Source organism: Osmia bicornis, chromosome 5, assembly GCF_907164935.1.
Source record: "Osmia bicornis bicornis chromosome 5, iOsmBic2.1, whole genome shotgun sequence".
NCBI classification, from domain to species: domain Eukaryota; kingdom Metazoa; phylum Arthropoda; class Insecta; order Hymenoptera; family Megachilidae; genus Osmia; species Osmia bicornis.
Genome location: NC_060220.1, coordinates 249,728 through 261,943, shown reverse-complemented (window position 1 = coordinate 261,943; position 12,216 = coordinate 249,728). Strand labels below are relative to the sequence as shown.

The 12,216-nt window shown below is 34.8% G+C and overlaps 5 protein-coding genes across 6 annotated transcripts; 2 read left to right on the top strand and 3 right to left on the bottom strand.

Moving 5' to 3' along the window:
- The first annotated feature begins 81 nt into the window (after positions 1–81).
- On the top strand, positions 82–1,836 carry LOC114882657 (endothelial differentiation-related factor 1 homolog). Its single transcript, XM_029199553.2, has 4 exons — positions 82–499; positions 582–633; positions 868–1,028; positions 1,107–1,836. Exons 1-4 carry the CDS (start codon positions 425–427, stop codon positions 1,260–1,262), a joined length of 444 nt encoding a protein of 147 aa, XP_029055386.1. The 5' UTR covers positions 82–424; the 3' UTR covers positions 1,263–1,836.
- Positions 1,825–3,059, bottom strand: LOC114882656 (proteasome subunit beta type-1). Its single transcript, XM_029199552.2, has 4 exons — positions 2,866–3,059; positions 2,489–2,678; positions 2,149–2,385; positions 1,825–2,077 (listed from the first exon to the last, which is right to left on the bottom strand). The coding sequence occupies exons 1-4, from the start codon at positions 2,961–2,963 to the stop codon at positions 1,892–1,894; spliced, it is 711 nt and encodes a 236-aa protein (XP_029055385.1). The 5' UTR covers positions 2,964–3,059; the 3' UTR covers positions 1,825–1,891.
- A 144-nt stretch (positions 3,060–3,203) lies between these two features.
- Positions 3,204–5,430, top strand: LOC114882654 (GDP-mannose 4,6 dehydratase). The gene is made up of 7 exons (XM_029199550.2): positions 3,204–3,506; positions 3,688–3,930; positions 4,016–4,208; positions 4,289–4,521; positions 4,600–4,815; positions 4,904–4,972; positions 5,185–5,430. Exons 1-7 carry the CDS (start codon positions 3,453–3,455, stop codon positions 5,245–5,247), a joined length of 1,071 nt encoding a protein of 356 aa, XP_029055383.1. The 5' UTR covers positions 3,204–3,452; the 3' UTR covers positions 5,248–5,430.
- Positions 5,431–5,651: 221 nt separating this feature from the next.
- On the bottom strand, positions 5,652–8,673 carry LOC114882655 (fork head domain-containing protein FD2-like). The gene is made up of 2 exons (XM_029199551.2): positions 6,129–8,673; positions 5,652–6,047 (listed from the first exon to the last, which is right to left on the bottom strand). Exons 1-2 carry the CDS (start codon positions 6,711–6,713, stop codon positions 5,886–5,888), a joined length of 747 nt encoding a protein of 248 aa, XP_029055384.1. The 5' UTR covers positions 6,714–8,673; the 3' UTR covers positions 5,652–5,885.
- Positions 8,674–8,856: 183 nt separating this feature from the next.
- LOC114882653 (retinoid-inducible serine carboxypeptidase-like) lies at positions 8,857–12,211 on the bottom strand. Of its 2 annotated transcripts, XM_029199549.2 has the most exons (10): positions 12,120–12,211; positions 11,586–12,020; positions 10,942–11,171; positions 10,486–10,716; positions 10,034–10,144; positions 9,729–9,954; positions 9,498–9,614; positions 9,346–9,423; positions 9,046–9,200; positions 8,857–8,973 (listed from the first exon to the last, which is right to left on the bottom strand). In XM_029199549.2, the coding sequence occupies exons 2-10, from the start codon at positions 11,638–11,640 to the stop codon at positions 8,917–8,919; spliced, it is 1,260 nt and encodes a 419-aa protein (XP_029055382.1). In that variant the 5' UTR covers positions 11,641–12,020; positions 12,120–12,211; the 3' UTR covers positions 8,857–8,916. The 2 variants fall into 2 exon arrangements, with proteins under 2 accessions (XP_029055382.1, XP_029055381.1); XM_029199548.2 differs by lacking the exon at positions 12,120–12,211 and having other exon boundaries at positions 9,498–9,647; positions 11,586–12,008.
- Between the last annotated feature and the right edge of the window lie 5 nt (positions 12,212–12,216).

Below are 12,216 nucleotides of genomic sequence, written 5' to 3'. Positions count from 1 at the left end.
AAAAAACTAAACTATAATTTTAAATAACATGTTTATCATAATTTTAAACATCGCGGTTATTCGTTCACATCTTATAAGTATAAAAAATCGATTATATTTAGGTTTAATGTATTGGTTTGTATAAGAAGTAGAAACATTAGGATATTGAGTAACACTGAAGTACATCTTTTTAGTTATGTAACTGAAATTGAATGATATATTCCAATAATACATTGAAAGAAAGTTTGCATGAAATTGGACAAAGTTACATGTGGGTCGATTTTGGCACTGTATGTACGTTAAATCGTGCTTTTTGGAACGTAGAGAGAAATTACTGGAAGAGTGGAAGCAGCAAGTGTAATAGTGAATAAAAGTTACTGTATCGTACGGCAACTCTGATACTATAATTTTCGTTTTTCTATTGACATAGTCAAGTTGTTCCATTATGTCAGATTGGGACACTGCTCCTATTACTCTGCGAAAACGTCCTCCAAAAGCTTCTGTACTCAAATCGGAACAGGTAACATTTTAAAATGTATTTCAGTGTATTTTGTTTTAGATGATTCTTGTATCTGCGATTGTGTAATTGTGTTTATTTACAGGCGGTGAATGCTGCACGTCGTCAAGGATTTGTCATTGAAACACAAGCAAAATGTAAGCAGAATTGATTACATTTAGATATTTATTTAAGTTTTCCTTAAATTTCTTAGTTTTTATTGTGTAAAATCATTTCTGTTGTGTGTTGAACATTGTGAAGATTATGGTGGTGTATTGCACAATATTGTAACCTTAATAACTTCTTATCATTTTGGTTCTATTACAAATGTATCGCGTACAAACAATGTTATTTTGCACAAATACCATAAAGAATATACGGTTTTCTATTAGGGGGTGGTGGAACAAACAGGCAGCATGTAGCAACTAAAAATACAGCTAAATTAGACAGAGAAACCGAAGAACTTAAACATGACAAAATTCCACTTGATCTTGGTAAATTAATTCAACAGGGACGACAGAATAAAGGATTGTCTCAGAAAGATCTTGCAACGGTATATTATTGATTATTTAAATAATTTAAATAGTTAAGTGTCTTTTACTTACAAAATAATTTGTTTTCTATTGTATAGAAAGTAAATGAAAAGGCACAAGTTATCAATGACTATGAAGCAGGTCGTGGAATTCCAAATCAAATGGTGATTGGTAAAATTGAACGAGTATTGGGAATAAAATTACGTGGAAAAGATCGTGGTAAACCTTTAACAGCACCTGGGGCGAAAAAATGAATCTCAGGAAAAATCACTCTACTTCTTATCCTTATATATTGTTCCCTAAACAGAACTGCAAAAAAAATTGTAGGATTGAGAACATCAACTATTTCCACCTCCTTTACCTTTGGTTACTTTATTATATACGTTAAAATAAAATACTATTTTATTAAATATATTATTGTGTATAATAAAATAGATTCTTATAGTATGCCTTCATGTATAAAATACAAGAGATACGTCTTTATTTAATTTTGAAAAAGTTAGAAGTACTTAGTTCTAAAATGGGAAGTTATTAAACTATCTTTATACAAAGTTTTCTTATATTTTTTTTTTTTTCTTCGATAGATTCAATTACTCCTGCTAAAAAATATTCACGATTAATTTTTAAGTTTGATTAATGTAGGCTAGATATAAAATAGTATTAATGTAAACAGAAATGGAAGGTTGTCAATATGTGTATGCATATAAATCATTAATTTGGTAGCATTTATACACATATACACTCAATCTAATGCATAATGTAACAATATAAATCACGGTAGCTGTACATAAAAGTAAATTATTAAATAAATATTAATTATACCGGTTAGTATTAATTTTATTGGTATAGAAATTTAATAATACATTATTTTCATCCCATCTCATTAATCTTTTCTTAATCCAAAACTTAAATCTTTTACACCATCTTTTGTTATAACTTTAATAGTTATAGAATCACCTGTATAAATATCTCTTTCTGCTGCTGAAGTAAATACATCTTTTATAATTGCAATGGCTCTTTCTTCTGTCAAAGGAACTGGTTCAACACCTTCCTGATTTTTATATCCAACCTGAAAATATTTAATACTAAATTATAGTATGATTAATGAAATATAATTTGATGATAATGAGGTTTTAATACCTGATTATCAAGAAGGGGCTGTAAAAGTGCCCCAGCAGAACCACTTGCTCTATACTTTGTTACTTCACAGTGTCCGATCGGATCATAACTGTAGACACATCCGTTACCTTTCTCATCTAATCCACCAAGAATATTACTAACATAATATGGGAAGAAACGTTTGTAGTATAACATTGTTGACAACATTTGAGCTACTGCTGGTGTTGGCATTTCTTTTTGATGCTCGTGTTCATACATCTATCATAAACAGAATAAATTTATGAGCAATTATGATTGTGATAAATACAATATATTATTATGAATTCAGCGATACAGAAAGGATAATTTCAATTGTTTTCACCTGCATTCTAGCAGACAACAATCGAGTTAAAGTGAGAGTATCACACCAGCAACCAGAACATCCTAAAATAGTTTTGTTTGACAATGGAAACAGTTTTTGCTGTTCCCGTGTATAAATCGAAAAACCTGTACTAAGACGTGTGTCTGCTGCTATCACACAGAATTCATCTCCTGCAAGAGCTATAACACTCCTGCAATAACAACAAAATGATAAAATATAGAAACTGTTCATAAAATTAGATGTGTTTGTCATGTAAACAAATTATTACATTTTCTAAAATTAGAATTTTAACAAAAGTACTTCACAAAATATATTCTTATATCTACACCAATGACTGTTAAAAAAAAAAAAAATTGTAGGTTATATTTAAAATTTACCCTCCATTATCAGCATAGGGGCTGAAACTTTTCATTTTTGCTGCCTGAGTTTCATAATCAGGCAGTGATCGACCTGGATTTTCACTTATAAAAGTCATTTTTCTTTATGTTACTTTAAAAATTAAATTTTATTCTTCTACTACCGTCAATGACACTACACTTTGCGATGAAAATGGCAACGCGATGTGTATAGCATCTCATGCTCATGCATAAACATATTAAGTCCTACACACATGACTGTATCTATATATACCTTTATGAGAAATTAAAAATAATAAACTCAAATAGCATGTTATAAGTTAGAAAAATAATTTAAGATTGTGTATATTAAAAGCAATTGAATAAATGAATAATTTAAAACGAGATCTTAGATCTCCATTAGTGTTACGTTTAGTCTCATGTATTTATAATTTCAAGTTCAAGTAGTAGTATGATAAACGAATTATATATATTTATGTATATACATATATATATATACATAGATCGAACTATCTAACGTGTCATTTTATCACTATTGATAATACTCGCTCTAATTGATAAAATTGAAAGAAATCTTAGAGAACAAAGTTTTCTGACAACACATTGAAATGGCAACCGGTGATGAGCGACGAGTTGCGTTAATTACTGGTATTACCGGACAAGTAAGATTGACATTTCATACTTTGTTGATATCTTTGTAAAAACATTAAATTTGTCGTGGGTGTATGTTGCTACGTGGCAACACATTAATTAAATTATTCTAATAATATAAAGTAATATTTATTGTAAAAGAAGTGGTTTTTAATTCATGGAACATTTATTATTGATGTATGTTTTTTCTAGGATGGTTCCTATTTAGCAGAATTTTTATTGGAGAAAGGATACAATGTTCATGGAATAATTCGGCGAGCTAGTTCTTTCAATACTGCTCGAATTCAGCATCTTTATGAAGATCCAAAATGTCATCGTCAGGGTAAAATGAAGTTACATTATGGTGATATGACAGATTCCAGTAGTTTAGTTAAAGTAATTAGCTCTGTGCAGCCAACAGAAATTTATAATCTTGCTGCTCAAAGTCATGTTATGGTACGTGTTATTTTGTTAATTTGTTAATTTACAAGAGCTTAATCACTTTTTTACATTTACTATAACATTAATCTTTTTATTATAGGTCAGTTTTGAAGTAAGCGAATACACTGCTGAAGTAGATGCAGTAGGAACGGTTAGATTATTAGATGCTATACGTACTTGCGGCCTTGAAAAGTCTGTCAAATTTTATCATGCATCAACATCTGAGCTTTACGGTAGAGTAACACAAGTGCCTCAGAATGAAAAAACTCCATTTTACCCTCGTTCTCCATATGGTAATTACACGAGTTCATTAATTAAGTCTGGTTCAAGTTCTATACTATAGTATGTATAAAAATGGTATTTAAAATTACAGCTTGCGCAAAATTGTACAGCTTTTGGATTGTAGTGAATTATAGAGAAGCATACGATATGTTTGCATGTAATGGAATATTATTCAATCATGAAAGTCCTCGTAGAGGAGAGAATTTTGTTACCAGAAAGGTGACTAGGTCTATAGCAAAAATACAGTTAGGTTTACAAGATTTTCTTGAATTAGGAAATTTAGATGCTAAACGAGACTGGGGACACGCAAAAGATTATGTTGAGGTAAGAAATACATGTCTGGTATTTGTTGTTTATGGTAGTAGAAACGAAGAAATAGTCCTAAACTCAAATACTTTCTAGGCAATGTGGCTAATGTTACAACAATCAAATCCAGATGATTATGTTATAGCAACAGGAGAAACGCATAGCGTTAGAGAATTTGTGGAAGATGCTTTCCATTATGTTGGTCGTACAATTAAATGGCAAGGGGAGGGTGTGAATGAGACAGGACAAGATGCAGAGACAGGAAAAGTTTTAGTTAAAGTAAACCCAAAATATTTCCGTCCAACAGAAGTAGTGAGCATCAACATCCTTTATAAAAAATTATATTGTACTGCACTTTTTCGTACGAATAATAAATATTTACCATTTTTTGTTTGCATAGGATGTACTTTTAGGTGATGCTACTAAAGCAAAGGAAAAAATAGGTTGGAAACCTACAGTTACATTTGAGGTATTTTTCATCAGTTACTATCTCTTATAAAGGTGTTTGACGGGTGGGCATTCCTTGGGGAGACGATAGCTAGGGTGATTCTAAACAACTTTTTCAACTTTGAATCACCCCAACTGCCGTCCCCTAAAAGGATGCCCACCCGTAACGGAACACTCTGTATCTATTTATGTATAATTACTCTATCAGTTTGATAATAAATAATATTATTTTAGGGTCTCGTGAAAGACATGATGGATTCTGATTTGGAATTAATGAGGAAAAATCCAAATGCTTAAAATCATTTGTTACCTGTAATAAAACCCGATGCATTTTGAAAATACATTCTATGTCTCTACGAGACAGTGATAATTAATATATACTTATTGCACTGAATAAACTTTCCAAGTAATAAAATTAAGTATAGAGAGACATCTGACTTGAAATATGTACATATATTAAAAATAGTGATACACAATGAATTTTTATACTAGATGTATTGTTTAATTCCACTGAAATTCCATCATGACATAATGAAACTGACAATGAGTTCTAAGTTCTAAGTTTACTTCAGAGGTGTCCTCCAAAGTGTCCTCCAAAGAGGACAGTGAAAAAGAAATTAATTTATAAGATCAAATGTTTTAGTCGTTAATAAATGGCACAAGATTATTGAAATAATTCTTGCATAAAAATGTCTTCCTAATACATCATTTCATACATATTGTATTATATTTTAGATTAAACGTTAAAGAGTATTTTAATCTTTGTAAGCAATATCTCTATCTATAAATAAAAATATGAAAAGATTTTTATAATAAACAAGCAGTATCTCTTTTATTTACAAATAATTTCACCAACTTCTTGCTCCTGTCTAATTAATCACTGATTGAAAATATAAATGATAAATCTTGTCCAAGTAAATGCTAACGCGTTAAACCTAATTCGTAGATTTTCGTAGTATATTTTCAATAGTGAACATTGATTCACTGTATTTCTTCATATTTCGTGAGTTTTCCTTGCTGTCTTTTGTCTCAATCATTTCAGTTCCTTTCTCGTTTCTTTCTTGGTGCTTGAAATTGGTCAAAAGCTTCGATGATACCTAGAATCATGATGATTCTTTATTAACAACACAGACAATTATAATCTCTTCATCAGAGTCCTATTTTTCTTTTTCTCTTACCGAGACGATCGTGCGATCCTGTTCCTGTTTACCTTGAACGATTCCTCGTTGCCTTCTCATTCTTCTTCTTCTGTAATTACCGTGTTCAAACATACCACTAGCAGAGGGGTCTAAGGTCCAGTAGCTACCCTTTCCAGCCTGATCTTCCTCGTTACCGTTACCAACCACTTTGTCTCTTGGTATCTTAACAAAACAATCGTTTAAGCTGAGATTGTGTCTGATACTATTCTGCCATCCCTGACGATTCTCCCTGTAGTAAGGAAACCTATCCATAATGAATCTGTAAATGCCCGACAAGGTCAGTCTTTGTTTAGGCGAAGAATTGATAGCCATGGCTATCAGAGCTATGTAAGAGTACGGTGGTTTCTCGTAACGAGGCTGCGGCTTGTATCTCATCAGAGGAAGGCCCCACGACAGGGGTACGTTCCTCGAGTTCACCATACTGGGCACCAGGTTGTAGTAACTTGGCAAAGGGCACATCGTAGGAATAACTTCATCCGTATTCCACAATTCATAGTTTCTCCATAATTCACATCCGTACGCTTTGGACACGCTACAGGGATGATCTTGGACATTCGAATCCATTGTAACTCCCCTCGATACTTTTAATTCACGTTAATATTATTCTTGCAAACTCTGATTTCACTTGCACTATATTCTGAACTTAAGTTTCAAGGAATTCTGTAACTCTACATCTTTCCTCTTACGTTGAAACTGTTGATGGATTAAACAAAATTAATCGCAGACACTATCTCTTCGAAAGAAACATAGTTTAAATTGGGGTGGTCCCACGTTCTAGGAAAATTCCTAGTTCTTCTAATTCCTTCTATTCCATATGATTCGACTAATTGATTCGTACGATTTTTAATTAATGAAACGAATGAAAGAAACTTTGATGGAGAGAAGAGCGTTAAACCGTATCGAAGTAGTCCAGATTCTGGTTCGTCGTGGACTGAGTAAGATTTGCGGTCGGTTAGAGGAATTCTCTAACGAAGGGTGTTTAATTTGACACGAGGATCTACTAGCTAGAGAGGATGGTCCAGCTCCGCCCATCGCGGCTTTCCGGAGAATTGCCGTTTGCGCGTATCCACGCGAGGGAGGCGTGGGTTACCTATCCAGGACCGTGGTACATGTTTTATTGCTGTTTACACATATGCTGTCCCAACACCCACGCCGGCAGTAAACGAGCCGATACGTAAACAAAGTTGCGGTAATTATACCGAAACTGTGCCGCTTCTTGGAACCGCTCTTGTCTTCCTCTTCGAGATGCTCCCCTCGCGGACGGGGTGACTTTCACTTCGGAAAAATATCTAGAGCTTTGAATCTTTCCATTGAATTTCATCAATGACTTTGGAAGATTGAAAATTGAAAAACGCATATACATATGTATTTCGTTAATGTAATTGAATTATCAGTCGAATATTGAATGGAATAAATATAATTTACCTACCAAATTTGTTAAATATTAATATTTAAAGCACACCCTAATATTATAAGCCTTCTTTATTAATATTTTATAGCTAATAGAATATTTTTAATTCAAATATATTTGTATTCTTATAGCGAATAGAGTGAAAATTGATCTTTGTTCTGGAAACGATTAGTTAATTATATCCCATGATTAATGATTATTGTTTGTTAGTTCATCCAGTTGATTAGAATTCCAGGATATTTTTCAAGTGATATCCACACGTACGATTGTCTCCACTGTCCACAGTTTTAACTGTGTGTGTTTTAAAGATGAGAAGCTGAAGCTTTTGATGATGAAACGAGGGAAGAAACGTGGTTACATACATATTTGTTTGCACACCGTTCCTCCTACTGCCGTCCTTCGAGGCTGGTTCCATCTTGAAATATTAAGAAACAAATCACCGCCGTGGTCTTGACGGCGCGGCGGCGCGGCGGCCGAAGGAACCCCGACAGATTAGCTTTTCGTTCACATATTCAAACGAAAAGTACTTGGGTCGTTTTGGAACATCCTCGGAATGTTCTTCGAAAAACAGCCAAAATTGTCTTCGACGCGTTGTTTTAATCCTGCGCCCCTGTTTTGCGTTCCTTAAATCATTCTGAAGGTGTAAGTAAGAAAAACATTCGGAGAAGCTAAAACAGATGGTAAAAATAATCTTCGTTCCGAAAGAAAGTCACTTGTGTGTTTTAACGATCCAACCTAACGGCTGATCTTAACGAACGATTACGCTGTTTTTAATGAAGAAATGTAAAAATTATATTAGTTAACACGTTCGTCGTGGATCCGCATTGGCTAACCGTAACCGCAGAAGCCTTTACATACCTCTTCATTGGTTGAAAAGGCTTCGTGAACACAGACGGACCTGTTTGCAGATCGTTTCGTTTTACTGCCTCGTACCCGGTTGAGATCTAAACAATCGTTCCTTATTGACAAAATCGGCAGGCGTCTGTCGGTTGCCCGGCCGGTTTCAGATTGTTGCCTTTGCGACGTTTTACGAGTGTGGGAAAATTCACAGACTGCCGCAGATCCGTGTTTCGGGTAAACCGTTTCGCCGAGGCTTGGTCTTTGGCCCCCCCCCCCCCCCCCCCCCAAATAAATCGCAAAAAATAAACTTACCCGCCCTCGTGACCGGTGAATTTTCTTGGAAGTAACGAGAAGAAGCACCGACCGACTAGCTCGGGAAACGGAGAACGCGATTGAAATTACCGTTGAAATCCTACGTCGTCGAATAACACGAAACAAAATTTTGCGTCAGAAAGATTATTTGAACGATGCCTTTATTTGTCTTCTAAAATTGTTTTAATCAAACTGCAGAGAGCATTAATTCGCGAAATCTTTCAGTATTTGTGCCATTCCATTAGGATTATCCTTTGGTACCTGTGGAATCAAATAATCATTGTAAAGAAACTGGAGGTAATCTTTAAGAGCAATTTAATGAATTTTGTTTACCATGTGCCCAGCTCTGTTCACCCAGTATAACGCGAAATTACCCTGAGACTTCGAGTATCCCTCGATGATATTATTTACAACCAATGGAACTCTCCTTGCATTGTTCCAGGCAGTGACGTTCTTCCACTTTAGTTTTTCAACCCAGTTAATGGTACCTAAACATTACATCAATAGAAATTATAGTTCCTTGAAAGTAGTAGAAAATATTTGCAAATCAGATGAGTGTAGCCTGCTGGCTTATGTCTTAAAAATGAAAAAAATTTATTCAGAAGTTGATTTACGATGATAGACACAAGTTACCTGGAGTGTCAACTATAAGATCCATGTGACCAGTCAGCACCACCACTTTCAAGTCAGTCTGATTCAGCAGCTGCTCCACTAGTATTCAAAAATAATTAAAATAATTACCGCTCTTTTATACGTTACATCTGAAACCTTCAATTTAGAAGTACCTTTATCAATAACAGGTTTCATAAAGTCTTCCGCTAAGTTGGCGAACACAGTATTGGATTGTCTACCATGATCGACGGGTAAGTCAAGATCCTCTTTCACGGGACCATTCATCAGTTCTGTTAAAGAATCACTACTGAGTATCGAACCGCCTGCAATTTTCGTACAAATACAATAAACGATCTTCAATTGACATTACTACTATAGGATCAAAGGCAAAGAGGAATACGTACTTCTGATGGACATTAAAAGTTTCTCTATATTGAGGATACGTGTGTTGGTGGACGTCATTTTCGTCAAGATGTTGTAGAAGTCGATATTGCCGGTAACATCATAAATTGCATTCTCCGTATTTGCCCATAAAACGGTTGCTGTCTTCCACGTGCCCCGTTCTACAGCTTGCTTCGTCATCTGAGCCACTTGGTCGATTTTTTCGTAACCGGCGCGGTCGATCATACCCTGTGAAAATATTTTCCTTTCGTGTAATAATACAGTTCGTTGTACGTACGAGATATACAATTAAACGATGATCGTTTACCGTGGCATGTAAAAATGGTGCCCAAGTCATCACTGAATCAATGGGGGAGATCCAAGCATCACCGAGAGCAACGCCTTTCAAGTTACTCTGAATGCTTCCTGCCTGCTGAGCCTGCGATTCAAAAATGCCAACAATGAACCGGATGTTGTAAAAATTGAATCTAAACCAGGGGTCACTTTGTGGAAGCGGAGGTTAGCGGGGGGGCGCACCTTTTAAAATGATTGCATTCATTAGTTAACTTTGCAATTCAGAAAGGTATAAATTGTACCATAAAAATGGTACATATCGACGTGGCCGTCCTAGTGGAAAATACGAGACGAATCTTCGGTCGCGTACGCCGTACGCCGCCGCACGGGAAGGAAATCTCGGTATCTTGGCGAGCCACAAAAAAACTGTTAGCGGGTCGGTATATGCCTACCCCTGATCTAAACGAAAATTTAATTGTATTTCACCTTATACCAGGTAAGGGCAAATTCCGCCCCCATTTTTCCTCCATACGATTCGGTGGTAATATATGTAGGCACATTTGAAAACTGTGGTAGCTCCTTTATAAATCCTTTCATGCATTCTAAAAGATCGTTTGCAATTTGTGCATTCGTCGTCGCGAATGCCGACAGTGACGTGGTGTAACTGTAGCCCGTCCCCACTGGATTATCGATGAAAAGAACATTGTAATCTTTAACCTACGAATAAAAAATTGAATTTCATTAGTTTTTCTACCAGGGTTGACCAGAATTTGACGAAGAAATTGAACTCAGATATCGAATATAATCTCATTGTCAGCCGATGAATCTTGGATTTATTTTGTCGATAACGATATCAAGATTGAAAAAAATGCGATAAAGTTAGTCTAATTAAATTGAAAACAGATCTAACTGACACGTAGAGATTAGGTGTAATTTCCCTACCCAAGTGTAATTTCTTGGTTTTAAGTCGACGTCCAGAGGTCCAAGTTCTTCGAAATTTCCATAAGCGGTGGACGATGCACCTGGCCCACCTTGCAGCCAAATAACCAGTGGCTTTTCATAGTAGGATTGAACATTTGCAGTGGTGTAATACAGCCACCAGAACATGTTTGCATTCGGACGAACCGTCACGTATCCCCATTCTTGTTCTCCAGGACCAAATCCTTTCTTTGCTGTAATAAAAGATACAATTTTTAATACGCGGACTAGGATATTCACTGGCGTGAATTTCTTCTCGTTGCAAAAGACAAGTACATATAGCGTAAGCGATCAGCGTTTAAGATTTGCTAAGTTTTTAGGATGTGACAAAGCAAATATGAAGAAAGAAACTTTTTCACAGGATAATGCTGATCTCATTCTTTGGATTTCTTATCTACTCGGAATTTCACTAAAATGTCTTTCGCACAGATGAATTTTCCATAATAATCTTTCATCTCTGAGACGTCTGATTTACGTATTTAGAACTCCAATTCCTTTACAAATAATATTTCGAGTTTCTTATTAAATTTTGCTAATTACCCAAGACATTACAAAAGTAAAGATTATTTTTTCAAACATAAAGAAGTTGTTATATTTGTAATACTCACCTAAGGATTTAGAGGTAAAGCAAAGGGCCACGAGAACGAGTATCAAGAACCTCATAATTGTTGCCAGAATGACAGTCGATCAAAGACTAAACATCAACACTTTACAATCCTCGGTCTACATTAACTCGTCCCGCTCGTTGTTATTTGTAATTGTATTTGTATTGATAATACAAGTATGTACATGCATCGTCACATTTATACAATTTTCTTGATTATATAAACGCTGATATCTAAAAAGCTGTTTAAATTAAAGCACTCGAACATTTTTTTTTTACTGAAAAATTCATAATCTTCTTAGGTGATCTATGACAACGATCTAATCCTAGTGGAAAAAATCAAACACGGGTACAATCTGCTTGTTTAAATGTACCTGTTTGTATCTGAACAAACCTTGTATCATTTTGAAGATCTTCTTAAATATCGGCTGTACTCCGTCTATAGTCGTATAATAGAAAACAAAACGGTAAATATGCATATGTATAGAAACGATAAGAAAGCAATCTCGTATGATTATTTTATAATACTGAAACGTACTTATGTACCTCGAAAATATTCAATATCCTTTTAGTCTGAAGAAAATTCAATTTTTCAGGGAAAAACTTTTACTAATCAATTCTACCGTGGCTTTCTC